The sequence below is a fragment of the Bombyx mori genome, chromosome 15 (assembly GCF_030269925.1).
Source record: "Bombyx mori chromosome 15, ASM3026992v2".
Classification (NCBI taxonomy): Eukaryota; Metazoa; Arthropoda; class Insecta; order Lepidoptera; family Bombycidae; genus Bombyx; species Bombyx mori.
Window position 1 is genome coordinate 8,081,451 of NC_085121.1, and position 14,680 is coordinate 8,096,130.

General features: G+C 33.9%; 1 protein-coding gene across 4 annotated transcripts; it reads right to left on the reverse strand.

Moving 5' to 3' along the window:
• Window positions 1-525: 525 nt before the first annotated feature.
• LOC105842002 (odorant receptor 4) lies at window positions 526-12,051 on the reverse strand. 4 transcript variants are annotated; one of them, XM_038016135.2, is made up of 10 exons: window positions 11,871-12,051; window positions 10,033-10,235; window positions 9,186-9,338; window positions 8,555-8,737; window positions 8,021-8,216; window positions 6,317-6,413; window positions 5,996-6,097; window positions 2,441-2,529; window positions 1,905-1,971; window positions 526-1,005 (listed from the first exon to the last, which is right to left on the reverse strand). In XM_038016135.2, the coding sequence occupies exons 2-10, from the start codon at window positions 10,148-10,150 to the stop codon at window positions 946-948; spliced, it is 1,065 nt and encodes a 354-aa protein (XP_037872063.1). In that variant the 5' UTR covers window positions 10,151-10,235; window positions 11,871-12,051; the 3' UTR covers window positions 526-945. The 4 variants fall into 4 exon arrangements, with proteins under 4 accessions (XP_037872063.1, XP_037872064.1, XP_062528341.1 ...); XM_038016136.2 differs by having other exon boundaries at window positions 11,237-12,051; XM_062672357.1 differs by having other exon boundaries at window positions 10,033-12,051.
• Between the last annotated feature and the right edge of the window lie 2,629 nt (window positions 12,052-14,680).

Genomic DNA, 14,680 nt, shown 5'->3' on the forward strand with positions numbered 1-14,680 from the left:
TCCCGCCGACTGACGCACCCGTAATGACAAGGATTACGTTTGAATTAAGGCAGCACTTTATGGATACCCATTCCAGTGAAACGGCACCAGTTCGAAATTTATGATCATCGAAATTAAAATATAACTCAAACTCCCAGTTCACCTTTCACTGGGAATACAAGTATCTCCAAGTCGTATTTATTAAAATTATTTTGGAATGTTATTTTAGATGTTTTTTCTTGTACAATAATTTTTATTGTGATCGCAATCTACCTATTCTTGATTAAGATTGAAGTTTTGAATTAGGTATGTCAATGAAATCCCAGCCTCCTTGTATTAATTGGTCCTGGAGCCTTTCGACGACACAAGATAAAAACTACTATCCAAACTATACGAGAACCCACTCAAATACATAAATTGGGTAAAATATTTACTAATTAAAAACTTGCTTACAACGGCACCTACAGATTTCAACAGTAAATCTAAAAAACCCAGGGACCGTATAAAAAGATCAACTTAAATAAAATTTAGATGATATTCATTAGATTAAAGATTATAACATATTATAATTCACATAGATATATATAATAATATGATACAAAATCAAATTTGTATTCAAATTCGTAATTAATAAAAATGAAATAAAAATGTATTTGTTCGTTATCTTCACTAATTTAACAGACTTTATTTTAGGTACAAAAGTGCAATTATACAACTAGCTTTAAATGTAATGGTCATAGAATAAATGGTAGGACATGCATTATTCTTAACAATACACATTTTGTATTATAAACTACATTTCACTATTGCTCTTAACAATACTAGAGCTCTTGTAAACATCAAATAGTAATTTCTTATTTTAAATTTTTTTTTTTTTTTTTTTTATGATTGAAAGTTTACTGGTGGCCCGAAGGCCTTTCCAGTTTCACCAGGACAGGTGGGCGAGCAAAGGCTCAGCCAATATTTTCAATTACGGCGATACGAAGTGTAGAGAAGTGTGAAATATGAATAAGCTGTGGTAAGTATCTGAAAATTGTTATACAATTAATTTAATACCAATTGAAATGTTCATAAAGGCCTTTGAAGTTTTTGGAGAATTCTTTAATCTAATGTACTCCAATCAAAAAGTAAAATTATTTTTACTAATGTTTTATCTTTAAATTTTTTTTTATTGCCCTTGTAAGCAGACGAGCATACGGCCCACCTGATGGTGAGTGATTACCGTCGCCCATGGACTTCAGCAATGCCAGGGGCAGAGCCAAGCCGCTGCCTACCGAAATTTAAAAGTATTTTCCTTCAGTGTAGAATGGCTACGCAGAGTGTGTGAACTATTACAGAATCCGAAACAGAATCAAAGTACTAGCCTTACGTTTGTCGAATTTATTAAATTAAACAAATATTTTTATGCTTTCAATCAATCGTGTTTCGTGTTTGGGAACACAAAAAGTTAAGTGAAGTTAGCAATCAGACGCGTTCGCTAGTGACCATGATCCTTACGCGTCAGACTGATTTAATTCAATTCACCCAACGGTCGAAATTTGACCATGATCACTGAAAACCTAAAATCCAGATTCATTTTATACATTAATTCTAGTCTTTCATTTTGCTATTATCATTTATTCTAGGACAGTTAGAAGAAAAATATTTATTCAAAAAAAAAAAAAAAACTAAAAGAACGATTGATGACCGAAGAGAGAAAAGCACTGAACTGTTTTATCATTATTTACTTATGTATATATAGATTGAAAAAACATCAACAAAATATATTTATTCTATAGATTTCAGTGTTATCATGTCTGGATTTATTACCAATACTGTATTTTTGGAACGCATCCAATAAATTCTCCATTACATTCGTTTCATGAAAAAACATTATTCTCAATTCACAAAGACTATATATGTTAAAAAAAGTATTATTTACTTACAGAGCTATAGGTGGTCAATGTGATTGAACGAAATTTCAGAGCAGTGAAAAACAAAGGTTTTTGCGACCTGAAAATGAATATGACTCGTTTATTAAATTAGCATGAGTATTTTAATTAAAAAAATACTCATAAAATTAATACTAAACTTGTTTTCCAACGAATGAGACAAACAATGACATTTTCTGAGTAAAAAAACACCTGTAAACATTTACCGTTTTTGTTTGAAAAACGCATATTCAAAATTTTCCCAAAACATAAAAAACAATATTTTAAGTGGAAATGAATTCAAAACATATTCGGTCACATTGTATTTTCATGTCCGGACATTTCCATATTCACGAATCGACCGTTCGACAGAATAAAACACATTCAACAAATCAAAATAAACATTGAACAATAATAGCTGAAACCTTTTTCAAAATACATATATAAAATATATAACATCGAATTCCTGCACCGATGCGATAAAAATGTTTCTAAGAGAGGATTGATTATATGAATATAATGACCAACGGCGAATGAACGTAATCCATTACCTTTGAAGTACGACCAGGAGCGCCCGCCGGCAACGGGTGTTGGTTCTGTACCAGCCGCTTTCATACACCGCGTCAGATACGCCCACGCTCTGAAAACATTTTTCTGTCTTCACACACAAACATCTACTTGTAGGCTTTTAGCGCATACGTTCGAACACAACCCTTTACCAAAAAAAATAATCTCTTTGTATATTTTTCGTATTCGAAGTTATTATTGTAAGAAACCATTTCGTTTCTCGAATTGGTTCTTTTTGGTGTGAAACGAAAGTAAAGCTATGTGAATTATTTTTATTTCAATTTAGTGTTTTTTGGCGCATAATGTCTTATTTGTTTATCAAATTCTTGGTAAATTCTTAGCTCCGTAATACTGAGAGGTTTCATTTTACTTCAACTAACTTAACTTCATTTCATTTCAAGAAATAAATATTTCGTACTAGCTGACCCGGCAAACGTAGTGCTTCAATCGATACATAAAAGACCTAAGCTTTTGTATAAAATAAACTTAAAACAAAGAAAAGGAATCCGTCCGACGGGGGGCACAACAAAGGAAAAACAACATTGTTTTTTTTTTTTAATTCCGAGGTTTTCATATTTATCTATCTTTTAAACCTTCTCTGGCTCTTCACAAATAATTTAAGACCAAAGCTCGTAAAAGTAAATCGGTCCAGCCGTTCTCGAGTTTTAGCGAGACTAACGAACAGCAATTCATTTTTATATATAAAGATTAATCATTCATTGCGTTTTACTTTTTATAATATATGCAGTATACATACACGGCTTCGGCTTTTTTGTTTGTGACAAACGATAAATGATAGACAAACAATAGACCATAAACGATGTTAAAGCAAATGGAACTACTTGAAAAAAATAAGTGTTTCTATAAGAGTGACAAGTGAACTGAGTTACTTACTGGATTAGGCCGGTTCGCTAATAAATTTGTATTTCGCAGTTTATTATGTCACCGATGGGATATCTAATTCAATTCAATTCAAATCAACTTTATTTCAACTTAATGTCATCGTAATCAATAATTACTTTTTACTGGTGGTAGGACCTCTTGTGAGTCCGCGCGGGTAGGTACCACCACCCCGCCTATTTCTGCCGTGAAGCAGTAATGCGTTTCGGTTTGAACGGTGGGGTAGCCGTTGTAACTATACTGATATCTTAGAACTTATATGTCAAGGTGGGTGGCGCATTTACATTGTAGATGTCTATGGGCTCCAGTAACCACTTAACACCAGGTGGGATGTGAGCTCGTCTTTTCATCTAAGCAATAAAAAGAAATAAAAAAAAATAGGCAGATAGGCAATAGATAGGCAAAGTATATTAACTTTACTACTGTTAAAGTCATCCATGACCACGAAAACTATTATATAAAGTATTCGAAACGTCTAAAATAATATAATGACAATAAAAAACGCAAGATTGAACCTTAAAACTAGTTGTAATCATGTCTGCGACTCGCGGAAACCAGAGAAAATACTTTAAAACCAGTTCCTAAGAGTCTATAATAAAATTTATAAAATTCCTAAAATAGTCTTAAGAAGAACTATGACGATACATACATATGTACTTAGTAGACCTGTGTTTGTCTACGTCGTATTTTACGTTCATTTTCTTGTAAATAAATACCTTAAAAATGTTGTCATTATAAAATAACTAAATAATTAACAGTAAGAAAATAAAATCTACAACGTGCAATTTGTTAGGTACATAACCGTTAACATTTTATTAAGCTTAACCACACAACCATTGCATAAAAGTTTTCTTAAAGCCAATAATTACGATATACCATAAATGATGAGTAAAATACAATTTACGAGTGAATTTTGTAAAACAGTTATGCCACAGCAAAGATTTGTGTTTTTAAAGAGTATTGGAAAACACCCTATTGAATATTGCAAACCGAATAATGGATTTTGCTTTAACCATTTTTACGCTGCGCAACAAATCCTGCGCTGTGTGAAAGCAAGGTAACATAAGCAAAAATTCATTTTATATGCCTATATATTATGCCTTTATTTATAGTTTTATATATTATGCCTTTATTTATAGCTTTTAAAGTTACTATTCTTACTAGAGAGTAAGCCAATTTTAAACTGAATTATAAAAGTCAGAATACCACTCTTGATAGATATTCAAAAGGCTATTTTTATTTTATTGGTAGTAATCAAAATCCTAGCTACAGGCGCGAAGCTTATAGTGTATATCACTACTACGACCACTGTTTTGTATCACTCTTGTGTGGTTTCAGGTCGAAGCAATTTCAGAATATTTTTTTTATATTTCAACAATGGAGCAGAAAATAACTACCATAGTTAGACTTTACCAAAAAGCCTATGGGCCAGGACGCGGATGCCAACATTCATGAATTTGAAATCTCAAGTGTAATGGAATTTGTCTAGCTTACACTTTTACCTGTAATTGCTTGGTGACAAACGTATCCAGAACGGCTAAGCTAAGTATTCTTATTTTCTGACTACTTATTTTTCTGTAAGGATTGCCGATATAATTTACAGCAGAACTAAAGAAAAACTGAAATATGTTAATACATTTGAAATCCCTAAGTTTTACAATAGTTCATTTCAGTATGTATTTTTTATTTAAAACAAATCCAGTTCTCTATTTACGCTACAATACCTAATCTTACACAAAGATTTTACTGAACCTAATTTGTTCGAGATAATTTTATTATTATTCACTTTTCTCAGTTCAATAATCAAAATGCGGAATAATGTTCTTACAAAATAAGTCTCTGGTGTATTTTTACTGACTCCAACCGTATCCAAAACTCATGGTAATTTCACAAACAAGGAGATAATAAAGCGCTCGAACATGTGAAAGAGAATTGTGCTTATAACAGAGCTATTCAAAAACATTCGCCACTCCAAATCCTTCTTTGGCATAAAATGAATATGTGCTGAAACACCCGACGCCCCGGGATTACTTACTTGCCCAAATAACATTCCACGGATTCTTGAGACCTATTGTCTTAATTAGAATTCTGAAGCTAATACACTAAACCAAATGTAGAACAGCGGTTCCGTAAGCATATTGTTATTACGTTTCAAACTTTCTAAGTATGTTTATGCGTTATTAAACACGACTACTTAGTCATATAGTCTTTAATAATCATTAAGATACTTTTGTGTGTACTTGTTTTAGGTTGAGTAGGTGAAAATATAAATCCACTATTATCTGTGCGGCAAATGGATATATTCTTATTCCTTTAAAATAATTTAAAAAATTCCATGACCTTCTCAAGCTTGAGAATATGTTCCCCGAAGAGTGAATAACTTAAGCTGTCTCCACGCTGCAATCGCAAAAGACGTGGTATGTGTGTGACAAGTTATTTATATTTAAATCAATACAATATTTTTTCATTTCTAGTATTCAAAGATATTAAAAGTATTTACACCTTTTTTATCGATGTACAAAACTTTTTAATAATCTCAAAATAAATAAACAAGCATAGCGATCCAATATTAGTAATTATAACTTAATAAAACCGATATGTGTGAGTAACAAAAATGAAAGAGTTCAAAAGACACTTACCGCTCTATAAATATCATCAGCGTACCAGCAAACGATTCCCATTTGAGTCAGAGCAGCGCCTAAGAAAAACTTATCGCTCATTTCCATCCAGGGCTGTAGAAACTATAATAAAATTTAAACTTCAAACTACGTCGCTTCTCTACCGTTTGACATCTAAATAGTTTTAGATAATAACGTGAAGTTAAACATAATTTGCTAAACCCAAACTCGGTTGCAGACTCTGGCTTATTGGTTGGTCTTGATATTTTAATGTTATCTGCAACTTGTGATGGCGAATTTAATTCTTCTAGTTGGATCTTTAGTATTATAAAATTTACTCACCACGATCGTAAAAACGACGCAGCAGATATTAACAGAACTGAGGAGGACGTTTATGAGATTAACGACCGAAAAAGCATTCTCAAGATCATTGATGTAGCTAAAAATTTACAAAGGAATTATAATTGTTTTTTTAATTTAATGAAAGTTTTTTCGTACTGAACTGGCACTGGCATTGCTTATGTGCATGAGCGACGATGACTACTGCATTAGGCATTAGGTAGACCGTATGTTCATCTGCATCGCACGGCCCGCCACCGGAGTAGAGTTCATCAATACTACCTGGAGCCACTGCAGTCGTCAACAGTGCGTTTCCAGAGCTTTTTTTTGCCACGTACTATCCGGCTATGGAATGGCTATTTCCCGAGCGCTATGACATGTCCTTCTTCAAACGAGGCTTGTGGAGAGTATTAAACGGTAGGCAGCGGCTTAGCTCTGCCCCTGGCATTGCTGAAACCCATGGGTAACGGTAACCACTCACCATCAGGTGGGCCGTATGCTCGTCTGCCTACAAGGGCAATAATAATAATAATAATAAAAGCACTATCCTATTATAAGCGTATTATTGAAATCCAAAGAGTTATAGCACTGATATTTAGTCTCAAAAATTGTTTTATTCTTTATAAAATTACCTACACTGGTCAAAATCAAATAAATCTTCTTTTCTCAAGTACATAAATACTCACTCCATTATGTTTTAAGATCGTTTATTATAAAAAAATATTTTCAGATTAATTCTATAAGATTACATCAATAGGCAAACAGAAAACTTTTCAGTACGATTTTCTTTTTTGTTTATTAACTGATTTACTTTTTGTTTAGGAACCACTGACGAGATATCTCTATATCTGTAAAAAATACTGTTTCCAAATTTTTTATTGACAATATCTCTATAATGTCTATAAAAATTTGGAAAGTTTTTTTTCTACCTTTACAAGAATATGTGAAATTAATAAAATAGTATCTTATGGTCAGATGTTGACAGTTCGGCGAACAAGTCATTCAAATCACGTGATTAAAACGACTACCACTCATATAAGACATTTGTGTGTGTATAAAAAATTGAAGTATATGCCGCTTTTAAAAAGATCATTTTGGTAATTTGGAAAATTAGCAGCGGTGTATTAACACAAAGGGACAGTTCCATACGCGGTACAAGACTACGTTAGCCTGTTACTATAACAGAAAAATTTATAATTACGCAGCCTATTTACTGAACCTCATTTGTTCGAAACAATAAATTTATTTATTACCAGCGACCCGCCCTCGCTTCGCTTCGGAAATATTAAATTTTATTATTGATAGATGAGTCCCGCGATGTTATTGTCGTACCGCGGGTGAAGCCGCGGGGCGAAGCTAGTTTAAAAAGCCTAAGTTACTCCTGATATCATCAGCTACCTATCAGTGAAAGTGCCGTCAAAATCGGTCCAGCCGTTCCAGAGATTAGCCGGAACAAACAGACAGACAGACAGAGACAGACAGACAGACAGAGACAGACAGACAGAGACAGACAGACAGAGACAGACAGACAGACAGACAGACAAAAATTGTAAAAAATGTTATTTTGGTGTATGTACCGTATATATATTCATATGCATGTAGTAAAAAGAGGCTATTTCAATATTACAAACAGACACTCCAATTTTATTTATATGTATAGATTCAGTTTTTTGGTTCAATAAGCAAAATGCGAAATAAATGTCTTACAAAATGAGTCTCTGGTGTATTTTTACTACTGAAATGATTTCATCGTAGCAGTCATTGTCGGATTCGTAATTGCGCCCCTCGGTTGTAGCTAAGCGACGTATCTGCACTTGCAATAGCCGTAGCAACATGCTAATGTGGCTGGACATTGTCATGAATAACAGGTCTGAGCCGAGCATACAGCATACTGATATAACCCCTGGGAATAAAGCAAAACTGTTTAGCTGAATCGAAAAAGAACAAAAGCGGTTATCCGTGAATAGTTGAGACATTAAATTAGTTTTACTTTCACATTGTTACTCGGTAATTTGGATATTATCTGATACAACTTTTTATTGTCTCATTTAATAGCACAGAGCTAAATAACTATAATTTAATTCAATTAATTCATTTATTACGACTACATATATCCCAAATAAAATTCTGGAAAATATTCAGATAAATATACTTTATTTTTCAAAAAACAACTTAATTTGTTAAACGAAAAATACAGTATAACTAAATAATATAAAATATAAAAAATGTAAATAGTAATACCTGAAAATGTTTCGAAAACATAAACTATTTCATGGAAGATTGGTTGGGTTTTGTCGAAAGGATAAAGAAGCTGCCATACGAAGCCAAGCTCTCCAGGAGTCCCTCGCATTTTTCGGTACAAAAGAATGGCAATTGGCGTTAAATTGTACAACCAAACTCCGAGAACATTCCAGAATGCGTATACTAAAATACGTTACAATGTGTGATTAGACAGAGTATTATTTTTAACGTAAACGGGGTTTTAATTTCTTCATCGAAAACTAACTTATATGGCTTCTTTCCAAAATAACAAATTCCGAAATCATCGCTACTAAATAACAATCTTCTTTATTAATATACTTAAATCGTTCTAAATAGTTTTGTAAAAATTTGCATTTTCTAAAATCCGTAATGTAGGTTACATTGTAGACACTTATTAGTCCGACATAAGTTTTTTAAATATTTTTTTATCGTTTTCAATTCGATTTCTCTTTCTGTCAATAGCACTATAAGCGATAAAACTCGTTCATACAGTAAGTCAAACATCAACCTATTTAAAATAATGAAAATTACAAGCTCACGACCAATATGAAAAAATTCATATCCGACCTTTTTGACATCAAAAAATATTGTCTGTTTTGCATTAACTTACAAAATTGTCTTAGCTTTAAAGCGGAGAGGCTATCTCGTTTTATTTGCGCTGCTACTTCATCCTTAATCGAAACAGGCCATATGACTGCCAGTTCCTCAACTAGCTGCTTGAAGGTGTTTCGTTTATACCATATCGTTATCAACTTCCCGAAGCCTGGTTAAAATATTTTTTATTATTATAGATTTAAAAGTCATTTATTCTGTAGAATCTCAATGCTGTTTGAAATTATTAATTGACAAGTTAATTGATTTAAATGAACAGATGAATTTTCTTCTGTTTTTGATTTGATTACTTATGATGATTTGATTTAAAAATTTAAGACAAATAGGCTTTCCATTGATGACTCTTCCAAAGAAAACTAAATATTTATCTTTAACTCAACAGTCGTACCAAAATAGTAGTGATACATATCTATGTTGACTCTCGCAACACTATGGTAGGTAACATGACGGCAAATTAAACATTAAAAAAAGATGTGTGGTATCGTGGGGCACCCGATATGAACGAAGTTGCTTATTATAAAAATATTAATTTTAAGTTCTATTCGAGGTATAAAGAATATAAAACTGGAAGTTTCGCAACAACCCACAGTCATTCGGTAACGTGCAAACTTATTGTGGTACTCTTCATTCACGGTTGTTTGCATAAGAGTGTATTCCGCAAACGAACGTACAAAGTTAAGTCGTACACTGTGTGCATTACTAATAAAAATCTTACGTTACGGACCTTTTTTCCCGGTTAGGGTACGCCCCCGCATCGTCCCATAAGGAACTTCGATCCAAAAACAATATTAATCTCATCTTATATACTGAATGATACTCTAATTAAAATATACATACATACATACTCATCGTATCGTATCCCGCAATGTGTAAATAGCTTCCAACGAATTCTTCAATAGAAGCAGAATTTATCATCTGCCCAGCAACGTAGGCCACCTCGCCAGCGAGCATCAGAACTAACATCGACGATGAGAAAATAAACAAAAAGTACTTTTTTAATTTAGCTAAAACCGTTAAAGGTACTTCGTCGATGAATGATAATCCAACCCTGCGGATGCAAAAATTACATAGCTTTAAAGTTTCTAATATTTCCATTCTGGCAAATTTTTGGTCGCTTTCAGACATATTTCTAACTGTTTATGAGGTTTGAGCACGAGTTACGTCCTAGCTGTCAAAGAAAATCTCTTACAAATGAACAAGTCGATATTTTTCGTAGTCTATATAACTGCTTCATGTTGTATTAATAATTTCGTTACTTTGGAAGTTATACCATTTGATAACATATACATAAAATATTCATTATCAAAAAAAATCTACATAAAACGCAAATGGGTTACGAACTCTCTCATAAATAATGTACGTTTTAAGAATACGAGCATTCATTAAAACTTTTTTTCAGACCTATCCCAGTCATGACTTTGACGAATATTATTTGTCGAATATTAAACTTATTTTGTGCTCTTTTGTGAAACTTTTTGGATTACTTCGAAAACATTATTAAATCTCTAACGAAAATTAGGCTGAATAACACAATATGTAAAGATCCAAATATATTTTCAAATTCGTTTTAGTTCTACTCCGATGCTTACATTTAGATGCTAACAATTCCGAATTACTAATTAGATTATTTCACTGAGTAATTTGTTGCACCCCGTAATTGCGTACTTGCGTGGTTCCTTAATAAATAAATAGCAGTTCCCTTCTCTACGATTAAGTCAAAAAAGCGACATAGACTAAATACAGCTACTATAGTAACAAAAATCTTACTCTAGAGAATTGTACTAGAATTGTGGGTATTTTAAGATAAAAATCGCACAAAGTATACATTGCGTGGTAGGGCGTATTGTAAATCAAGGAATCACATCCTATACGTATAGATGGCACAGCTCTGGTTGTTTTGCCTCGAAACAGTTGTTGAATGGCGGCATTAGTATAACACATGCACTTGCTTTTGCCATTTGCTTTACAAGTAAAGAATAGAGAATTTTCACTTTGAGAAGGCGGCACAACATGAGAACCCTCTTGTCGTGACCGCTGGAAACTACATACCCGATCCTGTAGACCCAATGGTAAACAATCGACGTCGCCCAAAACACGTCATTACGGATCCTCCCTACCGGTAACCACAAGCACCGGTCACCGTTCTCGTCGAATCCGTCGCTTGCGACGAAGGGCTCGACGAGCGAATTAACCCATAGACACACCTACTGAGTTTATCGCCGGATCTTCTCAGTGGGTCTCGTTTCCGATCCGGTGGTAGATTCTGCGACGCACTGCTCACCTACTGGTTAAGGTTTCGTTGAAATAGCCTCTCAAGGCTACCAAGGCTTTCAGCAAGGTAAAAAAAAAGAAAATTTCAGAATTTAATTGGCCAATTTGCTTTTTCTAAATACTCGTATTATATTTATTTCTATTATTGACGATGCCGTAGATTTATCCTTTGTCTCACCAGATAACTATCTCACTCGAGTATTTCATAAATTGAAAATGCTCGTAAGCTGCTTCACTATCAGACGCCATGTTCTAACTATAACATCTGTTTAATACACACAATACACAGAACAATCCCTAAAGCATAGTATTAAACAGAGTAGATAATTACACGACAACGACATTTTAAAATCTGTATGAATCTGTTAGTAATGGACATTTAATTATGAAAACTCTTTTTTACATTACTTACAACAGTTACAACATTTCATACTTGTGCATGGCGCATCTTATCCAATTTGTGATGAAGGTTTAATTTTTATTATTAAAAACCTTTGTTTTGTTTTAGTTGCATCGAAACAAAATATTTTGAGGTCGCTAAATTCTGACGTTTCTTGTTTACAGTGAAACAATATACGCACAAAATTACGACCGAGCATAAACATCAGCATAATTTAAACGTGTGTCATGTAAATTAGTGTCATTTGAATAATTTCGTTCGGAAACTCTGCTCTTATAGCTAATTACCTTTAATAGAAAACAAAACAAAAAACAGAAAATTCTACCGTGTACTAAATACTACGTAAATTGCCAAAGCACATTATTACCATGATTTTCATGCAAATATATGAGAATGAAAACAATGCAGTAGTTTTAGGTGAATTACTTTGAATTTAATTATAGTTTGTGAGCACACATCACGATAAAACGCTGAAGAAGTGCAATAAGCTGAACCCATTAATGTTAGACCGTCATCTGTTAATGTAAAGAGTCAAAGAGACGATACGATACCGAATATTTATAAGACATCCATTGATTTTTACACGAGATAAATAGAGGCACATGGAATAGAAAAAAATGTGGGTAAAATAACAACGTAACAACAAAAATAAGAAGAACAATCATAAAAAATAAACATGTCAAACGAAATTGTAATCACGTACATTCATATCAAAAATTTCAATCGTGTAACATAAGATACTTATCTAAATTATTTATTCACCTGAGCGTCAAATTATCTTTTATATGTTGCCCTATATCACGTTAATACATATTTAGGATAAAATGAATTCGATTTCGTCGGAAATTATTATTATGGAAAGCAAATCATGTGAATTTTTCTTAACCAGTACACTTGGCCTCTGTTCCTGAACAATGAAGCTCGACTACTAACAAGATCCGAAGGTCTGCAAATTTCGGATGGGGCGAATGCAATTAAAACTATATCAAAAACAGAAAACTTATTTAAATTATATTTTAATAAGTATTAATTTGATAATTAATTGAATAATTAAGAGTTTTGCTAGTAATTTAATCGAAAAATCATAAATCATCGCATCGTCTACGATCTTGCACGATAATAAATTAATGCAATATCATACATACATACATTTTTATGTAAAACAATGATTATAAAATTTTTGGGACATCATAAAAGTTCAAGTTAAGAATCATAATGAGATTTTAATAAATAGAGGTCTTCACCATTTCGCATGCCCAAAGGTTTTTTTTTGGTCAGTTGGAAATCGCCGAACTTCCGCCCTCCACTGCAGATGGAGGGCGGGGCATGTCAGAGTCGAACTGACTAAAACCTCCTGTTGCTCAACAACCAACGTCCAAACCTCGCATGAGACAGAAAATCAAAGGGGGGAAGGGGAAGCGTTTAGTGCGGAGCACATCTCTCCCATCACCCTCCCCCTCGGGACGCCGGACCGGCGACCGTCGGCGCCACGACCACCAGCCCTCTCGGTCGGCAGGCTATCCGGAGCCCGCCTAGATGGCGCCGGTTAGAATGTATTATCCTACGGAATACCCTGCTGGGTCAGAACCAGCGTGGGTCGAGGATAGCCGGCCTTCCATCACCCGGATGCTCTTATGTAAAACGCGTGCAGAGCAGCTTGCACGTCGTCTTCTTAGGCTCCCCTCGCCGGTCCCCAGACTGACATGTGAGGGGGACTCGAAACACTTAGAGGGCCAGGGCTTGGGCAAGATCCCTGGCCCTGAATGCCCAAAAGGTAAATTAAATTTTAGTCTGTCTATTTAATCCGTAAAAATACAGTAGTTTTTACCGGAAACATGCAGTATAAGGCGATGATAAATTGATATAGCTCACTATAACAACAAGTAATTAGATTAGTTCAATAAATGAACGTGCTTTCCGCTTACGAGTTGTTTTCGCAGTTTCAGCTTCAGGATCGATTACACCACATATTTAAGTCTCCTTCTCCCTTCAATAAAAACGACAAAACTATAATGATAGAATTTAGTAGCCCTAGTTTTTTTATACTCAATGAAAATTCTGTATGTGTTTCATCGCGAGAACTATCTATAAATCTATCTATAACTACTATCTATCTATCTATAAAATGCAAGTTATATAAAAAACAGCACGAAATCACTTTAAAAAAAAGAGAGAACTTTAAGTATTGATGTACAATATTCCTTATTATGTGAAACATTGACATCGCCCTAAATATTCTATCGGCTTTTTTTATAAATGTTTTTCTACTCGTAGTTTTCGGTTTAATTTATAAATAAGATTTTAAAAAATAAATCCATCCGTTGACGTAACCAAACTATGTGCCGCAAATCCCTGGCTTGATGCAGTAAGAGGCTCACCTGTCCTGAGATTATTCTGTTCCCGCATTTAGAAGGCTTTGCAGCTTTGCGGGATTAGGTACAAGCGCGGGATCTCGTCTGTAAGCAAGCTGCTGGTGAATTCGCTTCTAACAAATCTTCAATTTGCTGGAATTCTCCTCCGTAAAATATAACGTACCGAACATTTAATTATTCTGAAACATCTTCTTCGAGATATTAATTCAATAAGCAGCGGCAGTGGCATTACTGAGATCCATGAGTAACGGTAACTACTTACCATCAGGCCGAATGCTAGTCTGCCAATATGGGGAAAAAACTTTCACACTTTTTTTTTTTATTGCTTAGATGGGTGGACGAGCTCACAGCCCACCTGGTGTTAAGTGGTTACTGGAGCCCATAGACATCTATAACGTAAATGCGCCACCCACCCTGAGATATAAGTTCTAAGGTCTCATTATACTTACT